At 38.2% G+C, this 19,878-nt stretch overlaps 1 protein-coding gene across 1 annotated transcript in view; it reads right to left on the bottom strand.

Annotated features, from left to right (window-relative positions):
- mrps25 (mitochondrial ribosomal protein S25) overlaps nucleotides 1-15,830 on the bottom strand; it is a 41,943-nt gene extending 26,113 nt beyond the window's left edge. Inside the window, exon 1 of the mRNA XM_052109032.1 lies at nucleotides 15,608-15,830. Within this exon, the coding sequence (XP_051964992.1) occupies nucleotides 15,608-15,741 (134 nt within the window). The 5' untranslated portion in view covers nucleotides 15,742-15,830. The remainder of the gene's footprint in view (nucleotides 1-15,607) is intronic.
- Between the last annotated feature and the right edge of the window lie 4,048 nt (nucleotides 15,831-19,878).

Below are 19,878 nucleotides of genomic sequence, written 5' to 3'. Positions count from 1 at the left end.
ATAACAGTGATCTCGAACCCGTTTTGCATGTGATATAAATCAGGTATAACAGTGATCTCGGTGCAGTTTTAGCGGTGATATAAATCAGTATAACAGTGATCTCGGTGCCGTTTTGCCTGTGATATAAATCAGTATAACAGTGATCTCGGTGCCGCTTTGCCTGTGATATAAATCAGTGTAACAGTGATCTCGGTGCAGTTTTATGCGTGATATAAATCAGTATAACAGTGATCTCGGAACCGCTTTATGCGGTGATATAAATCAGTATAACAGTGATCTCGGTGCAGTTTTGCATGTGATATAAATCAGTATAACAGTGATCTCGGAACCGCTTTATGCGGTGATATAAATCAGTATAACAGTGATCTCGGTGCAGTTTTATGCGGTGATATAAATCAGTATAACAGTGATCTCGGAACCGCTTTATGCGGTGATATAAATCAGTATAACAGTGATCTCGGCCCGCTTTTGCGTGTGATATAAATCAGTATAACAGTGATCTCGGCGCCGCTTTTGCGTGTGATATAAATCAGTATAACAGTGATCTCGGTGCCGCTTTTGCGTGTGATATAAATCAGTATAACAGTGATCTCGGAACCGCTTTTGCGTGTGATATAAATCAGTATAACAGTGATCTCGGTGCAGTTTTATGCGGTGATATAAATCAGTATAACAGTGATCTCGGTACCGTTTTGCGTGTGATATAAATCAGTATAACAGTGATCTCGACGACGTTTTGCGTGTGATATAAATCAGTATAACAGTGATCTCGGTGCAGTTTTATGCGGTGATATAAATCAGTATAACAGTGATCTCGGTGCCGTTTTGCCTGTGATATAAATCAGTATAACAGTGATCTCGAACCGCTTTTGCGTGTGATATAAATCATTGTAACAGTGATCTCTGTGCAGTTCTGGCGGTGATATAAATCAGTATAACAGTGATCTCGAACCATTTTATGCGGTGATATAAATCAGTATAACAGTGATCTCGGTGCAGTTTTGAGTGTGATATAAACAGTATAACAGTGATCTCGGTACCGTTTTGCGTGAGATATAAATCAGTATAACAGTGATCTCGGCACCGTTTTATGCGGTGATATAAATCAGTATAACAGTGATCTCGAACCGTTTTATGCGGTGATATAAAGCAGTATAACAGTGATCTCGACTCAGTTTTGTGCGGTGATATAAATCAGTATAACAGTGATCTCGGAACGCTTTTGGCGGTGATATAAATCAGGTATAACAGTGATCTCGGTACCGTTTTGCGTGAGATATAAATCAGTATAACAGTGATCTCGACGCCGCTTTATGCGGTGATATAAATCAGGTATAACAGTGATCTCGGTGCAGTTTTGGCGGTGATATAAATCAGTATAACAGTGATCTCGGACACGTTTTGAGTGTGATATAAATCAGTATAACAGTGATCTCGGTACCGTTTTGTGTGAGATATAAATCAGTATAACAGTGATCTCGGCCCGCTTTATGCGGTGATATAAATCAGTATAACAGTGATCTCGAGCAGTTTTATGCGGTGATATAAATCAGTATAACAGTGATCTCGAACCGCTTTATGCGGTGATATAAATCAGGTATAACAGTGATCTCGGTGCCAGTTTTATGCGGTGATATAAATCAGTATAACAGTGATCTCGAACCGCTTTATGCGGTGATATATATCAGTATAACAGTGATCTCGACGACGTTTTGCGTGTGATATAAATCAGTATAACAGTGATCTCAACTCCGTTTTGCATGTGATATAAATAGGTATAACAGTGATCTCGGTGCAGTTTTGCGTGTGATATAAATCAGTATAACAGTGATCTCGGTGCCGTTTTGCCTGTGATATAAATCAGTATAACAGTGATCTCGGTGCCGTTTTGCCTGTGATATAAATCAGTGTAACAGTGATCTCGGTGCAGTTTTATGCGGTGATATAAATCAGTATAACAGTGATCTCGAACCGCTTTATGCGGTGATATAAATCAGTATAACAGTGATCTCGGTGCAGTTTTGCGTGTGATATAAATCAGTATAACAGTGATCTCGGAACCGCTTTATGCGGTGATATAAATCAGTATAACAGTGATCTCGGTGCAGTTTTATGCGGTGATATAAATCAGTATAACAGTGATCTCGGAACCGTTTTAGCGGTGATATAAATCAGTATAACAGTGATCTCGGTGCAGTTTTATGCGGTGATATAAATCAGTATAACAGTGATCTCGGCGCCGTTTTGCGCGGTGATATAAATCAGTATAACAGTGATCTCGAACCGTTTTATGCGGTGATATAAATCAGTATAACAGTGATCTCGGTGCAGTTTTATGCGGTGATATAAATCAGTATAACAGTGATCTCGGAACCGCTTTGTGCGGTGATATAAATCAGTATAACAGTGATCTCGGAACCGCTTTATGCGGTGATATAAATCAGTATAACAGTGATCTCGGTGCAGTTTTGCGTGTGATATAAATCAGTATAACAGTGATCTCGGTGCAGTTTTGCCTGTGATATAAATCAGTATAACAGTGATCTTGATCCGCTTTTGCGGTGATATAAATCAGTATAACAGTGATCTCGGTGCAGTTTTATGCGGTGATATAAATCAGTATAACAGTGATCTCGAACCGCTTTGGCGCGTGATATAAATCAGTATAACAGTGATCTCGGTGCAGTTTTATGCGGTGATATAAATCAGTATAACAGTGATCTCGAACCGCTTTGTGCGGTGATATAAATCAGTATAACAGTGATCTCGGTGCAGTTTTATGCGGTGATATAAATCAGTATAACAGTGATCTCGACGACGCTTTATGCGGTGATATAAATCAGTATAACAGTGATCTCGACCCGCTTTTGCGTGTGATATAAATAGGTATAACAGTGATCTCGAACCGCTTCGCGGTGATATAAATCAGTATAACAGTGATCTCGGTGCCGCTTTATGCGGTGATATAAATCAGTATAACAGTGATCTCGGTGCAGTTTTGCGTGTGATATAAATCAGTATAACAGTGATCTCGACGACGCTTTATGCGGTGATATAAATCAGTATAACAGTGATCTCGACTCGCTTTATGCGGTGATATAAATAGGTATAACAGTGATCTCGGAACCGCTTTCGCGGTGATATAAATCAGTATAACAGTGATCTCGGTGCCGCTTTATGCGGTGATATAAATCAGTATAACAGTGATCTCGGTGCAGTTTTATGCGGTGATATAAATCAGTATAACAGTGATCTCGGTGCAGTTTTAGCGTGAGATATAAATCAGTATAACAGTGATCTCGGTGCAGTTTTATGCGGTGACATAAATAGGTATAACAGTGATCTCGGTGCAGTTTTATGCGGTGATATAAATCAGTATAACAGTGATCTCGAACCGCTTTATGCGGTGATATAAATCAGTATAACAGTGATCTCGGTGCAGATTTGCGTGTGATATAAATCAGTATAACAGTGATCTCGAAACCGTTTTGCGTGTGATATAAATCATTATAACGTGATCTCGGTGCAGTTTTGCGTGTGATATAAATCAGTATAACAGTGATCTCGGAACCGCTTTTGCGTGAGATATAAATCAGTATAACAGTGATCTCGGTGCAGTTTTGGCGGTGATATAAATAGGTATAACAGTGATCTCGGTGCAGTTTTATGCGGTGATATAAATCAGTATAACAGTGATCTCGAACCATTTTGCGCGGTGATACAAATAGGTATAACAGTGATCTCGGTGCAGTTTTATGCGGTGATATAAATCAGTATAACAGTGATCTCGAACCGCTTTTGCGTGTGATATAAATAGGTATAACAGTGATCTCGGTGCAGTTTTGCCTGTGATATAAATCAGTATAACAGTGATCTCGGTGCCGTTTTGCCTGTGATATAAATCAGTGTAACAGTGATCTCGGTGCAGTTTTGCGTGTGATATAAATCAGTGTAACAGTGATCTCGGTGCAGTTTTGCGTGTAATATAAATCATTATAACAGTTATCTCGGAACCATTTTGCGTGTGATATAAATCAGTATAACAGTGATCTCGGTGCAGTTTTGCGTGTGATATAAGTATAACAGTGATCTCGAACCATTTTATGCGTGTGATATAAATCATTATAACAGTTATCTCGGAACCATTTTGCGTGTGATATAAATCAGTATAACAGTGATCTCGGTGCAGTTTTGCGTGTGATATAAATAGGTATAACAGTGATCTCGGTGCAGTTTTGCCTGTGATATAAATCAGTATAACAGTGATCTCGGTGCAGTTTTATGCGGTGATATAAATCAGTATAACAGTGATCTCGGTGCAGTTTTAGCGTGTGATATAAATCAGTATAACAGTGATCTCGTGCAGTTTTATGCGGTGATATAAATCAGTGTAACAGTGATCTCGTGCAGTTTTATGGTAATATAAATCATTATAACAGTTATCTCGAACCATTTTATGCGGTGATATAAATCAGTATAACAGTGATCTCGGTGCAGTTTTATGCGGTGATATAAGTATAACAGTGATCTCGAACCATTTTGTGCGGTGATATAAATCATTATAACAGTTATCTCGAATCATTTTGGCGTGTGATATAAATCAGTATAACAGTGATCTCGGTGCAGTTTTATGCGGTGATATAAATCAGGTATAACAGTGATCTCGGTGCAGTTTTGCCTGTGATATAAATCAGTATAACAGTGATCTCGGTGCAGTTTTATGCGGTGATATAAATCAGTATAACAGTGATCTCGGTGCAGTTTTATGCGGTGATATAAATCAGTATAACAGCGATCTCGACGACGCTTTATGCGGTGATATAAATCAGTATAACAGTGATCTCGGTGCAGTTTTATGCGGTGATATAAATCAGTATAACAGTGATCTCGAACGCGTTTTGCGGTGATATAAATCAGTATAACAGTGATCTCGACGCGCTTTATGCGGTGATATAAATCAGTATAACAGTGATCTCGGTGCAGTTTTGCGTGTGATAAAAATCAGTATAACAGTGATCTCGGTGCAGTTTTGTGTGTGATATAAATCAGTGTAACAGTGATCTCGGTGCAGTTTTGCGTGTGATATAAATCAGTGTAACAGTGATCTCGGTGCAGTTTTGCGTGTAATATAAATCATTATAACAGTTATCTCGGAACCATTTTGCGTGTGATATAAATCAGTATAACAGTGATCTCGGTGCAGTTTTGCGTGTGATATAAGTATAACAGTGATCTCGGAACCATTTTGCGTGTGATATAAATCATTATAACAGTTATCTCGGAATCATTTTGCGTGTGATATAAATCAGTATAACAGTGATCTCGGTGCAGTTTTGCGTGTGATATAAATAGGTATAACAGTGATCTCGGTGCAGTTTTGCCTGTGATATAAATCAGTATAACAGTGATCTCGGTGCAGTTTTGCGTGTGATATAAATCAGTATAACAGTGATCTCGGTGCAGTTTTGCGTGTGATATAAATCAGTATAACAGCGATCTCGACGACGTTTTGCGTGTGATATAAATCAGTATAACAGTGATCTCGGTGCAGTTTTGCGTGTGATATATATCAGTATAACAGTGATCTCGAATCCGTTTTGCGTGTGATATAAATCAGTATAACAGTGATCTCGGTGCAGTTTTGCGTGTGATATAAATCAGTATAACAGTGATTTCGACGACGTTTTGCGTGTGATATAAATCAGTATAACAGTGATCTCGACGACGCTTTATGCGGTGATATAAATCAGTATAACAGTGATCTCGGTGCAGTTTTGCGTGTGATAAAAATCAGTATAACAGTGATCTCGGTGCAGTTTTGTGTGTGATATAAATCAGTATAACAGTGATCTCGGTGCAGTTTTGCGTGAGATATAAATCAGTATAACAGTGATCTCGGTGCAGTTTTATGCGGTGATATAAATCAGTATAACAGTGATCTCGACTCGCTTTATGCGGTGATATAAATAGGTATAACAGTGATCTCGGAACCATTTCGCGTGTGATATAAATCAGTATAACAGTGATCTCGGTGCCGTTTTGCGTGTGATATAAATCAGTATAACAGTGATCTCGGTGCAGTTTTGCGTGTGATATAAATCAGTATAACAGTGATCTCGGTGCAGTTTTGCGTGAGATATAAATAGGTATAACAGTGATCTCGGTGCAGTTTTGCGTGTGATATAAATCAGTATAACAGTGATCTCGGAACCGTTTTGCGTGTGATATAAATAGGTATAACAGTGATCTCGGTGCAGATTTGCGTGTGATATAAATCAGTATAACAGTGATCTCGAAACAGTTTTGCGTGTGATATAAATCATTATAACGTGATCTCGGTGCAGTTTTGCGTGTGATATAAATCAGTATAACAGTGATCTCGGAACCGTTTTGCGTGAGATATAAATCAGTATAACAGTGATCTCGACGACGTTTTGCGTGTGATATAAATCAGTATAACAGTGATCTCGACGACGTTTTGCGTGTGATATAAATCAGTATAACAGTGATCTCGGTGCAGTTTTGCGTGTGATATAAATCAGTATAACAGTGATCTCGGTGCAGTTTTGCGTGTGATATAAATCAGTATAACAGTGATCTCGGTGCAGTTTTGCCTGTGATATAAATCAGTATAACAGTGATCTTGGATCCGTTTTGCGTGTGATATAAATCAGTATAACAGTGATCTCGGTGCAGTTTTGCGTGTGATATAAATCAGTATAACAGTGATCTCGAATCCGTTTTGCGTGTGATATAAATCAGTATAACAGTGATCTCGGTGCAGTTTTGCGTGTGATATAAATCAGTATAACAGTGATCTCGAATCCGTTTTGCGTGTGATATAAATCAGTATAACAGTGATCTCGGTGCAGTTTTATGCGGTGATATAAATCAGTATAACAGTGATCTCGACGACGCTTTATGCGGTGATATAAATCAGTATAACAGTGATCTCGACTCCGCTTTATGCGTGTGATATAAATAGGTATAACAGTGATCTCGGAACCGCTTCGCGTGTGATATAAATCAGTATAACAGTGATCTCGGTGCCGCTTTATGCGGTGATATAAATCAGTATAACAGTGATCTCGGTGCAGTTTTATGCGGTGATATAAATCAGTATAACAGTGATCTCGACGACGCTTTATGCGGTGATATAAATCAGTATAACAGTGATCTCGACCGCTTTATGCGGTGATATAAATAGGTATAACAGTGATCTCGGAACCGCTTCGCGTGTGATATAAATCAGTATAACAGTGATCTCGGTGCCGCTTTATGCGGTGATATAAATCAGTATAACAGTGATCTCGGTGCAGTTTTATGCGGTGATATAAATCAGTATAACAGTGATCTCGGTGCAGTTTTGCGTGAGATATAAATCAGTATAACAGTGATCTCGGTGCAGTTTTGCGTGTGACATAAATAGGTATAACAGTGATCTCGGTGCAGTTTTGCGTGTGATATAAATCAGTATAACAGTGATCTCGGAACCGTTTTGCGTGTGATATAAATCAGTATAACAGTGATCTCGGTGCAGATTTGCGTGTGATATAAATCAGTATAACAGTGATCTCGAAACCGTTTTTGCGTGTGATATAAATCATTATAACGTGATCTCGGTGCAGTTTTGCGTGTGATATAAATCAGTATAACAGTGATCTCGGAACCGTTTTGCGTGAGATATAAATCAGTATAACAGTGATCTCGGTGCAGTTTTGCGTGTGATATAAATAGGTATAACAGTGATCTCGGTGCAGTTTTGCGTGTGATATAAATCAGTATAACAGTGATCTCGGAACCATTTTGCGTGTGATACAAATAGGTATAACAGTGATCTCGGTGCAGTTTTGCGTGTGATATAAATCAGTATAACAGTGATCTCGGAACCGTTTTGCGTGTGATATAAATAGGTATAACAGTGATCTCGGTGCAGTTTTGCCTGTGATATAAATCAGTATAACAGTGATCTCGGTGCCGTTTTGCCTGTGATATAAATCAGTGTAACAGTGATCTCGGTGCAGTTTTGCGTGTGATATAAATCAGTGTAACAGTGATCTCGGTGCAGTTTTGCGTGTAATATAAATCATTATAACAGTTATCTCGAACCATTTTAGCGGTGATATAAATCAGTATAACAGTGATCTCGGTGCAGTTTTATGCGGTGATATAAATCAGTATAACAGTGATCTCGGTGCAGTTTTATGCGGTGATATAAATAGGTATAACAGTGATCTCGGTGCAGTTTTGCCTGTGATATAAATCAGTATAACAGTGATCTCGGTGCAGTTTTATGCGGTGATATAAATCAGTATAACAGTGATCTCGGTGCAGTTTTATGCGGTGATATAAATCAGTATAACAGTGATCTCGGTGCAGTTTTGCGTGTGATATAAATCAGTGTAACAGTGATCTCGGTGCAGTTTTATGCGGTAATATAAATCATTATAACAGTTATCTCGAACCATTTTATGCGGTGATATAAATCAGTATAACAGTGATCTCGGTGCAGTTTTAGCGGTGATATAAGTATAACAGTGATCTCGGAACCATTTTATGCGGTGATATAAATCATTATAACAGTTATCTCGAATCATTTTAGCGGTGATATAAATCAGTATAACAGTGATCTCGGTGCAGTTTTATGCGGTGATATAAATAGGTATAACAGTGATCTCGGTGCAGTTTTGCCTGTGATATAAATCAGTATAACAGTGATCTCGGTGCAGTTTTATGCGGTGATATAAATCAGTATAACAGTGATCTCGGTGCAGTTTTATGCGGTGATATAAATCAGTATAACAGCCGATCTCGACGACGCTTTATGCGGTGATATAAATCAGTATAACAGTGATCTCGGTGCAGTTTTATGCGGTGATATATATCAGTATAACAGTGATCTCGAACCGCTTTATGCGGTGATATAAATCAGTATAACAGTGATCTCGGTGCAGTTTTATGCGGTGATATAAATCAGTATAACAGTGATTTCGACGACGCTTTATGCGGTGATATAAATCAGTATAACAGTGATCTCGACGACGCTTTGTGTGTGATATAAATCAGTATAACAGTGATCTCGGTGCAGTTTTATGCGGTGATAAAAATCAGTATAACAGTGATCTCGGTGCAGTTTTGTGTGTGATATAAATCAGTATAACAGTGATCTCGGTGCAGTTTTAGCGTGAGATATAAATCAGTATAACAGTGATCTCGGTGCAGTTTTGCGCGGTGATATAAATCAGTATAACAGTGATCTCGACCCGCTTTATGCGGTGATATAAATAGGTATAACAGTGATCTCGGAACCATTTCGCGCGTGATATAAATCAGTATAACAGTGATCTCGGTGCCGCTTTATGCGGTGATATAAATCAGTATAACAGTGATCTCGGTGCAGTTTTATGCGGTGATATAAATCAGTATAACAGTGATCTCGGTGCAGTTTTATGCGGAGATATAAATAGGTATAACAGTGATCTCGGTGCAGTTTTATGCGGTGATATAAATCAGTATAACAGTGATCTCGGAACCGCTTTTGCGGTGATATAAATAGGTATAACAGTGATCTCGGTGCAGATTTGCGCGGTGATATAAATCAGTATAACAGTGATCTCGAAACAGTTTTATGCGGTGATATAAATCATTATAACGCGATCTCGGTGCAGTTTTATGCGGTGATATAAATCAGTATAACAGTGATCTCGAACCGCTTTGGCGTGAGATATAAATCAGTATAACAGTGATCTCGACGACGCTTTATGCGGTGATATAAATCAGTATAACAGTGATCTCGACGACGCTTTATGCGGTGATATAAATCAGTATAACAGTGATCTCGGTGCAGTTTTATGCGGTGATATAAATCAGTATAACAGTGATCTCGGTGCAGTTTTATGCGGTGATATAAATCAGTATAACAGTGATCTCGGTGCAGTTTTGCCTGTGATATAAATCAGTATAACAGTGATCTTGATCCGCTTTGTGCGGTGATATAAATCAGTATAACAGTGATCTCGGTGCAGTTTTATGCGGTGATATAAATCAGTATAACAGTGATCTCGAATCCGCTTTATGCGGTGATATAAATCAGTATAACAGTGATCTCGGTGCAGTTTTATGCGGTGATATAAATCAGTATAACAGTGATCTCGAATCCGCTTTATGCGGTGATATAAATCAGTATAACAGTGATCTCGGTGCAGTTTTATGCGGTGATATAAATCAGTATAACAGTGATCTCGACGACGCTTTATGCGGTGATATAAATCAGTATAACAGTGATCTCGACGACGCTTTATGCGGTGATATAAATCAGTATAACAGTGATCTCGGTGCAGTTTTAGCGGTGATATAAATCAGTATAACAGTGATCTCGTGCAGTTTTAGCGTGAGATATAAATCAGTATAACAGTGATCTCGACCCGCTTTATGCGGTGATATAAATAGGTATAACAGTGATCTCGAACCGCTTTATGCGGTGATATATATCAGTATAACAGTGATCTCGACCCGCTTTATGCGGTGATATAAATCAGTATAACAGTGATCTCGGTGCAGTTTTGCGTGTGATATAAATCAGTATAACAGTGATCTCGGTGCAGTTTTGCGTGTGATATAAATCAGTATAACAGTGATCTCGACTCCGATTTGCGTGTGATATAAAAAGGTATAACAGTGATCTCGGAACCATTTTGCGTGTGATATAAATCAGTATAACAGTGATCTCGGAACCGTTTTCCGTGTGATATAAATCAGTATAACAGTGATCTCGACTCCGTTTTGCGTGTGATATAAATAGGTATAACAGTGATCTCGGTGCAGTTTTGCGTGTGATATAAATCAGTATAACATTGATCTCGGAACCGTTTTGCGTGTGATATAAATAGGTATAACAGTGATCTCGGAACCGTTTTGCGTGTGATATGAAAAGGTATAACAGTGATCTCGGTGCAGTTTTGCGTGTGATATAAATCAGTATAACAGTGATCTCGGAACCGTTTTGCGTGTGATACAAATAGGTATAACAGTGATCTCGGTGCAGTTTTATGCGGTGATATAAATCAGTATAACAGTGATCTCGAACCGCTTTATGCGGTGATATAAATAGGTATAACAGTGATCTCGGTGCAGTTTTGCCTGTGATATAAATCAGTATAACAGTGATCTCGGTGCCGTTTTGCCTGTGATATAAATCAGTGTAACAGTGATCTCGGTGCAGTTTTGCGTGTGATATAAATCAGTGTAACAGTGATCTCGGTGCAGTTTTGCGTGTAATATAAATCATTATAACAGTTATCTCTGAACCATTTTGCGTGTGATATAAATCAGTATAACAGTGATCTCGGTGCAGTTTTGCGTGTGATATAAGTATAACAGTGATCTCGGAACCATTTTGCGTGTGATATAAATCATTATAACAGTTATCTCGAAACGATTTTGCGTGTGATATAAATCAGTATAACAGTGATCTCGGTGCAGTTTTGCGTGTGATATAAGTATAACAGTGATCTCGGAACCATTTTGCGTGTGATATAAATCAGTGTAACAGTGATCTTGGTACCATTTTGCCTGTGATATAAATCAGTATAACAGTGATCTCGGAACCGTTTTGCGTGTGATATAAATAGGTATAACAGTGATCTCGGTGCAGTTTTGCCTGTGATATAAATCAGTATAACGGTGATCTCGGTGCCGTTTTGCCTGTGATATAAATCAGTGTAACAGTGATCTCGGTGCAGTTTTGCGTGTGATATAAATCAGTGTAACAGTGATCTCGGTGCAGTTTTGCGTGTGATATAAATCAGTGTAACAGTGATCTCGGTGCAGTTTTGCGTGTGATATAAGTATAACAGTGATCTCGGACCATTTTGCGTGTGATATAAATCAGTGTAACAGTGATCTTGGTACCATTTTGCGTGTGATATAAATCAGTATAACAGTGATCTCGGAACCGTTTTGCGTGTGATATAAATAGGTATAACAGTGATCTCGGTGCAGTTTTGCGTGTGATATAAATCAGTATAACAGTGATCTCGGTGCAGTTTTGCGTGTGATATAAATCAGTGTAACAGTGATCTCGGTGCAGTTTTATGCGGTAATATAAATCATTATAACAGTTATCTCGAACCATTTTATGCGGTGATATAAATCAGTATAACAGTGATCTCGGTGCAGTTTTATGCGGTGATATAAATCAGTATAACAGTTATCTCGACGACGCTTTATGCGGTGATATAAATCAGTATAACAGTGATCTCGAAGACGCTTTATGCGGTGATATAAATCAGTATAACAGTGATCTCGGTGCAGTTTTATGCGTGATATAAATCAGTATAACAGTGATCTCGAATCCGCTTTATGCGGTGATATAAATCAGTATAACAGTGATCTCGGTGCAGTTTTATGCGGTGATATAAATAGGTATAACAGTGATCTCGACGACGCTTTATGCGGTGATATAAATCAGTATAACAGCGATCTCGACGACGCTTTATGCGGTGATATAAATCAGTATAACAGTGATCTCGGTGCAGTTTTGCGTGTGATATAAATCAGTATAACAGTGATCTCGAATCCGTTTTGCGTGTGATATAAATCAGTATAACAGTGATCTCGGTGCAGTTTTGCGTGTGATATAAATCAGTATAACAGTGATTTCGACGACGTTTTGCGTGTGATATAAATCAGTATAACAGTGATCTCGACGACGTTTTGCGTGTGATATAAATCAGTATAACAGTGATCTCGGTGCAGTTTTGCGTGTGATATAAATCAGTATAACAGTGATCTCGGTGCAGTTTTGTGTGTGATATAAATCAGTATAACAGTGATCTCGGTGCAGTTTTGCGTGAGATATAAATCAGTATAACAGTGATCTCGGTGCAGTTTTGCGTGTGATATAAATCAGTATAACAGTGATCTCGACTCCGTTTTGCGTGTGATATAAATAGGTATAACAGTGATCTCGGAACCGTTTCGCGTGTGATATAAATCAGTATAACAGTGATCTCGGTGCCGTTTTGCGTGTGATATAAATCAGTATAACAGTGATCTCGGTGCAGTTTTGCGTGTGATATAAATCAGTATAACAGTGATCTCGGTGCAGTTTTGCGTGTGACATAAATAGGTATAACAGTGATCTCGGTGCAGTTTTGCGTGTGATATAAATCAGTATAACAGTGATCTCGGAACCGTTTTGCTTGTGATATAAATAGGTATAACAGTGATCTCGGTGCAGATTTGCGTGTGATATAAATCAGTATAACAGTGATCTCGAAACCGTTTTGCGTGTGATATAAATCATTATAACGTGATCTCGGTGCAGTTTTGCGTGTGATATAAATCAGTATAACAGTGATCTCGGAACAGTTTTGCGTGAGATATAAATCAGTATAACAGTGATCTCGACGACGTTTTGCGTGTGATATAAATCAGTATAACAGTGATCTCGGTGCAGTTTTGCGTGTGATATAAATCAGTATAACAGTGATCTCGGTGCAGTTTTGCGTGTGATATAAATCAGTATAACAGTGATCTCGGTGCAGTTTTGCGTGTGATATAAATCAGTATACCAGTGATCTCGGTGCAGTTTTACGAGTGATATAAATCAGTATAACAGTGATCTCGAATCCGTTTTGCGTGTGATATAAATCAGTATAACAGTGATCTCGGTGCAGTTTTGCGTGTGATATAAATCAGTATAACAGTGATCTCGAATCCGTTTTGCGTGTGATATAAATCAGTATAACAGTGATCTCGGTGCAGTTTTGCGTGTGATATAAATCAGTATAACAGTGATCTCGACGACGTTTTGCGTGTGATATAAATCAGTATAACAGTGATCTTGGTGCAGTTTTGCGTGTGATATAAATCAGTATAACAGTGATCTCGGTGCAGTTTTGCGTGTGATATAAACCAGTATAACAGTGATCTCGGAACCGCTTTGCGTGTGATATAAATAGGTATAACAGTGATCTCAGTGCCGTTTTGCCTGTGATATAAATCAGTGTAACAGTGATCTCGGTGCAGTTTTGCGTGTGATATAAATCAGTGTAACAGTGATCTCGGTGCAGTTTTGCGTGTGATATAAATCAGTGTAACAGTGATCTCGGAACCATTTTGCGTGTGATATAAATCAGTGTAACAGTGATCTTGGTACCGTTTTGCGTGTGATATAAATAGGTATAACAGTGATCTCGGTGCCGTTTTGCGTGAGATATAAATCAATATAACAGTGATCTCGGCACCTTTTGTGTGAGATATAAATCAATATAACAGTGATCTCGGTACCGTTTTGCGTGAGATATAAATCAATATAACAGTGATCTCGGCACCTTTTGTGTGAGATATAAATCAGTATAACAGTGATCTCGGTGCCGTTTTGCCTGTGATATAAATCAGTGTAACAGTGATCTCGGTGCAGTTTTGCATGTGATATAAATCAGTGTAACAGTGATCTCGGTGCAGTTTTGCGTGTGATATAAATCAGTATAACAGTGATCTCGGTGCAGTTTTGCGTGTGATATAAATCAGTGTAACAGTGATCTCGGTGCAGTTTTGCGTGTGATATAAATCATTATAACAGTTATCTCGGAACCATTTTGCGTGTGATATAAATCAGTATAACAGTGATCTCCTAACCATTTTGCGTGTGATATAAATCAGTATAACAGTGATCTTGGTACCATTTTGCGTGTGATATAAATGCAGTTTTGCGTGTAATATAAATCATTATAACAGTTATCTCGGAACCATTTTGCGTGTGATATAAATCATTATAACAGTTATCTCGGAACCATTTTGCGTGTGATATAAATCAGTATAACAGTGATCTCCTAACCATTTTGCGTGTGATATAAATGCAGTTTTGCGTGTGATATAAATCAGTGTAACAGTGATTTCGGTGCCGTTTTGCGTGTGATATAAATCAGTGTAACAGTGATCTCGGTGCAGCTTTGCGTGTAATATAAATCATTATAACAGTGATCTCGGAACCATTTTGCGTGTGATATAAATCAGTATAACAGTGATCTTGGTGCCGTTTTGCGTGTAATATAAATCATTATAACAGTGATCTCGGAACCATTTTGCGTGTGATATAAATCAGTATAAGTGATCTCGGTGCAGTTTTGCGTGTGATATAAATCATTATAACAGTGATCTCGGAACCATTTTGCGTGTGATATAAATCAGTATAACAGTGATCTCGGTGCAGCTTTGCGTGTAATATAAATCATTATAACAGTGATCTCGGAACCATTTTGCGTGTGATATAAATCAGTATAACAGTGATCTCGGTGCAGCTTTGCGTGTAATATAAATCATTATAACAGTGATCTCGGAACCATTTTGCGTGTGATATAAATCAGTATAAGTGATCTCGGTGCAGTTTTGCGTGTGATATAAATCAGTGTAACAGTGATCTCGGTGCAGTACTGCGTGTGATATAAATCAGTATAACAGTGATCTCGGAACCATTTTGCGTGTGATATAAATCAGTATAACAGTGATCTTGGTACCATTTTGCGTGTGATATAAATCAGTATAACAGTGATCTCGGTGCAGTTTTGCGTGAGATATAAATCATCGTTAATGATAATCTGACCTTGCTCCTTCACTCCAATCTCCATGTGTGTTATAATTGACAGTCATGATCTTCACTGAGTTTTTGAACACGATTTCTCCTCTCTGCAGATACTCCAATGTCCTCCGTATGGGGAAGCGTCCCTTCATCGGCATGATTAAATGATTAATTTGGTTTGATTATCACATTGAACGCACTTAATAAACGACCATCATGCTGCTGACTCGCGTTCTTCTTCTCTTAACCGGTGGTTCGCAAACTTTAAGTGCATTTACCGCCACCTACTGTTTGCATTGATCAGAGAGCGCCCACTATTCCTCTCGTCTCCACCCCATCTCGAAAGGTTAACATATTAATACTTTTACTCACCACTAATATAACTGTATGTGCCCAGTTTTCGCGGAGACAGTGGAAAGTGCGACGTACTAAAAATCACTAAAATACGAGATCTACAACACATCAAATATAGCTACAAACCATCTTATAAACCAACACTTATGAATATACACGCACACAACCCAACTGTACACTGAATAAATACAAACCTCAACCTATAGTAAATTAAACTGTACAAAATAACTCATATAAATACTATATTAGTAACTATATCTTAACCTATAAAGAAAACTTAACGAGATAACTAACTTGTATAACAATTAACTACAAAATACACTCAATTTATATGAAAAAATACTAAATCAATAGGAGCTTGTTTTCAACCTTGACGTTGAGGCTGTTTTTATTTTGTGTGTGTGTGTGTGTGTGTGTGTGTGTGTGTGTGTGTGTGTGTGTGTGTGTGTGTGTGTGTGTGTGTGTGTGTGTGTGTGTGTGTGTGTGTGTGTGTGTGTGTGTGTGTGTGTGTGTGTGTGTGTGTTTTAAAGAAAATATCAAAACAAACAATACAAACACAATACAACATTTCAAATGCTATGGGAGTATAAATAATATTATAAGTATATTTTAAAAGGTGTAAATTCTTGTAAAATTCAAATAGCTTTCTGTTTCTTCGAGGGCAATATTGACTCAATATAATGCTTCACTTCATTTTGAAATACTTTTTGAAATAGTTTTTTTTAGTCATTAAAATAAAATTGGGGCAGTGGTTGAGGCTCAGGGTTACTGACCAGAAGGTCAGGGGTTCAAGTCCCAGCACCACCAAAATGCCATTGTTGGGCCCTTGAGCAAGGCACTTAACTCCAGGTTGCTCTGGGGGGATTGTCCCTGTAATATGTGCACTGTAAGTCGCTTTGGATAAAAGCGTCTGCCAAATGCATAAATGTAAAATAAATGATACAATAAGTGTGGGTTTGTTTAACTTTGGAGTTTACAATAATACCTAAAAGAACATCTTTCCACTGTAATGTAAAATTTTCTTCAACATTTCCAACAATAAAATCAAATACATTTTGCCAAAATAAATGAACAGCTGTCTCTGGCTTCAGCTGGCAAAAGCTACAACTTTCATCTATCTTTTTTAAACTTGGTTAAATAATGTTTAAAATAATGTGAAGGAGTTTAAAAGACACTTCTTTAACCTTGTTTGTTAACAGATAGCGATTGGGCAGAAGCCATACTTTTTTCCAGTCAACATCACTCACAAATTGACTCTAGTATGCAATAACATTTGGTCTCGAAACAACATCCTGATGGAAAAGGGCTCTTATCAATCTGTTATAATTATTGTAACAACAGGAGAATCATATTTTACCAAAAAGGGAGTGATTTGGTGAGAGGGGTTGGAGTTGCTGGTAATCAAATCTGTTTTGCTGTTTAAACAACATGCATATTTTAGAAGAAATCGCACCAAAGATAGTTGTGAATTCACTTGGTGGTATGGGAACCAAGAGAATTCAATATTATATTTTGCCATAAATTCCTTATAAGTAAAATGAAGGCCATCTGTGTTAAATAATTGCTATACAAAAACAATATTATTTCGAAACCAGTTTTCATAGAAAATAGACTTTTGTTTAAAAAGAATGTCCTTATTATTCCAGATAAAGTACTTGTGAGGTGAAAAATTGTGTTTATAAATTAAACTCCATGCTAGAAAAGCTTGACGATGAAATGCAGAAAGTTTCACAGGTATTTTGTTAATATCAAAATTGCAAACAAGGATGAAATTTATGCCACCCAACTAGATAAAATATGGAGGGGAATAATATTCCAAATAGATACTGGATACTTAACTATTGGTTCAATCCAGTTGATTTTAAATGTATTGTTTAAAGTAGCGAAGTTCAGGAAATTAAGATCACCATTTTCATTACGATCGTTTTTCTTATTTTTCCAAACAAAATCAAAGAGCATCTTATCAATCTCCTTCAATATCTTATCATCAACCTGAAGAGCCATAGCTGTATATGCTAAGCGGGATATTCCTTCTGCTTTAGAAATCAAAACTCTCCCTCTTAAAGTCTCTTAAAAGCCATTGATTAATCTTCCTCCGAGTGTTTTGGATAATAGGATTAAAATTTAATGAACTTGTATTCTGTTGATTCATATTTATTGTAATTCCTAGGTATTTAACTTCAGTTTTGACTGGAATGTTACAATAAGATGCCACTGAACATTCTTTGACCCCTGTCAGTTCACACTTCTTTACATTCAAATAAACACCAGATGCTTTAGAAAACTCTTCTATTACTTTCATTGCGATGGGTATTTGGTTATCATTTTGGAGAAAGAGGGTGGTGTCATCTGCTAATTGTGTTATAACTAGTTCTCTAACAGCAATAGTCATACCTTTAAGCGTACTGGATTTAATATGATTACCAAGGACTTATAGTCAAAAATAGATATATGGAGAGACAGGGCAACCCTGCCTACCTAATCCCTCTAGATAAATGAAACCTACTAGATGTGCCAAATAACAATTTAATTGAACTGTTGCTGTTCTTATAAAGGGTTTTAATTGACCTAGTGAAGACCTTTCCAAAAACCAAATTTTGTAAGTGACTCAAAATGCTCTACGGAGTCAAAGGCCTTACAAAAATCAAGAAAAAGAATAAACCCATTATCTACATTAAATTCAGGATAATCCAAAATATCTGAAACTAATCTAATGTTGTTTGTGATATGCCTATTCCTCATAAAGCCAGATTGTGTTTCTTCAATAACTGAATCAAAAACAGCTTTGAGTCTTAAAGCCAATATCAGGGCAAATACTTTGTAATCATTATTCAGTAAACTAATTGGACACCAATAAACGAGAATAAGTAAATCCTTTTTTGGTTTGGGTAATGTGATTAACCCTTGATTCAAGGTAGGTGGAAGGCATTGATTACTAATACTTTCATTAAACATCTTTAATCATTAAACAATAAGATTCCTGCACCATGTTGAGGCCGTTGTGTCAGTTGAAGTATTAAGCGCGAGACCTCATTCCAATGCATTCAAATGTGTTTTATTCCCGCTCTCAGTAAATGATAATATAATACACATGATAACAACGAGATATGTTTCATCTTTCCTGTTACAACACAACTGTAACAGTTCCGCCTGACACTCCCAGCACTTACACTCCACGTTCCCTCTCTCCAGAGTACTAATCACCCGCACCTGAAACCTGTTCCCACATCAATCTGCCTCACACAATATAAGCTTCACTCTCCATTCACTCTTTGTCTGGTCTCACACGTTGAACATAGATTCACTTACCTGCTTCCACTCCTAGACGTTTCTTGGTCTTCGTCCAGAGCTCCTTCGTTCCAGCAGCGTTCTATGAGATTCTCCTCTCCAACGCTCCGGCGTGTTCAAGCTCCTAACTCCAGTGCTCCATCAAGTTCCCGCGATCTCCTATCCGAGCTCCTCGCTCCTTCATCCCAGCTACTTTCCACGCAGTTCTCCTCTCCAACCCTCTGGTGTGTTCAAGCTCCTCACTTCATCGCTCCTTCATCAAGTTCCCGTGATCTCCACTCCATTGCACTGCGGTGTGCACTCAGATTCACCAGCTCCCCTTTATCCCTCAATAAACTACACCTCTGGGTTTAACACTATCTTCGAGTCTGTGGTTCTGTTACAGAAGACCAGACCACCAACAATCATGAACCCGGCAGGACCCGATCCCATTCAAACCCTCGTAGATGCTCTTCGGCAAGTGCTAACTCACAACTTGGATCCCTCCGCTCCTCCATTATCCACCGGCACTTCCGCTATTCCTTCTCCGGGTCATCTCCGGGTCATCCCCTGAAATTTTGCACACTCGCAGCCTCCAGCGGATGGAATGAGTCGTCACACCTCACCGTTTACCGCTTGGGGTTGGAACCGCGGCTGCGACTACATCTCTCCTC

The sequence above is a fragment of the Xyrauchen texanus genome, chromosome 37 (assembly GCF_025860055.1).
Source record: "Xyrauchen texanus isolate HMW12.3.18 chromosome 37, RBS_HiC_50CHRs, whole genome shotgun sequence".
Taxonomy (NCBI): Eukaryota; Metazoa; Chordata; class Actinopteri; order Cypriniformes; family Catostomidae; genus Xyrauchen; species Xyrauchen texanus.
The sequence above is the reverse complement of the archived record's forward strand: the minus strand, read 5'-3'. Positions and strand labels throughout refer to the sequence as shown.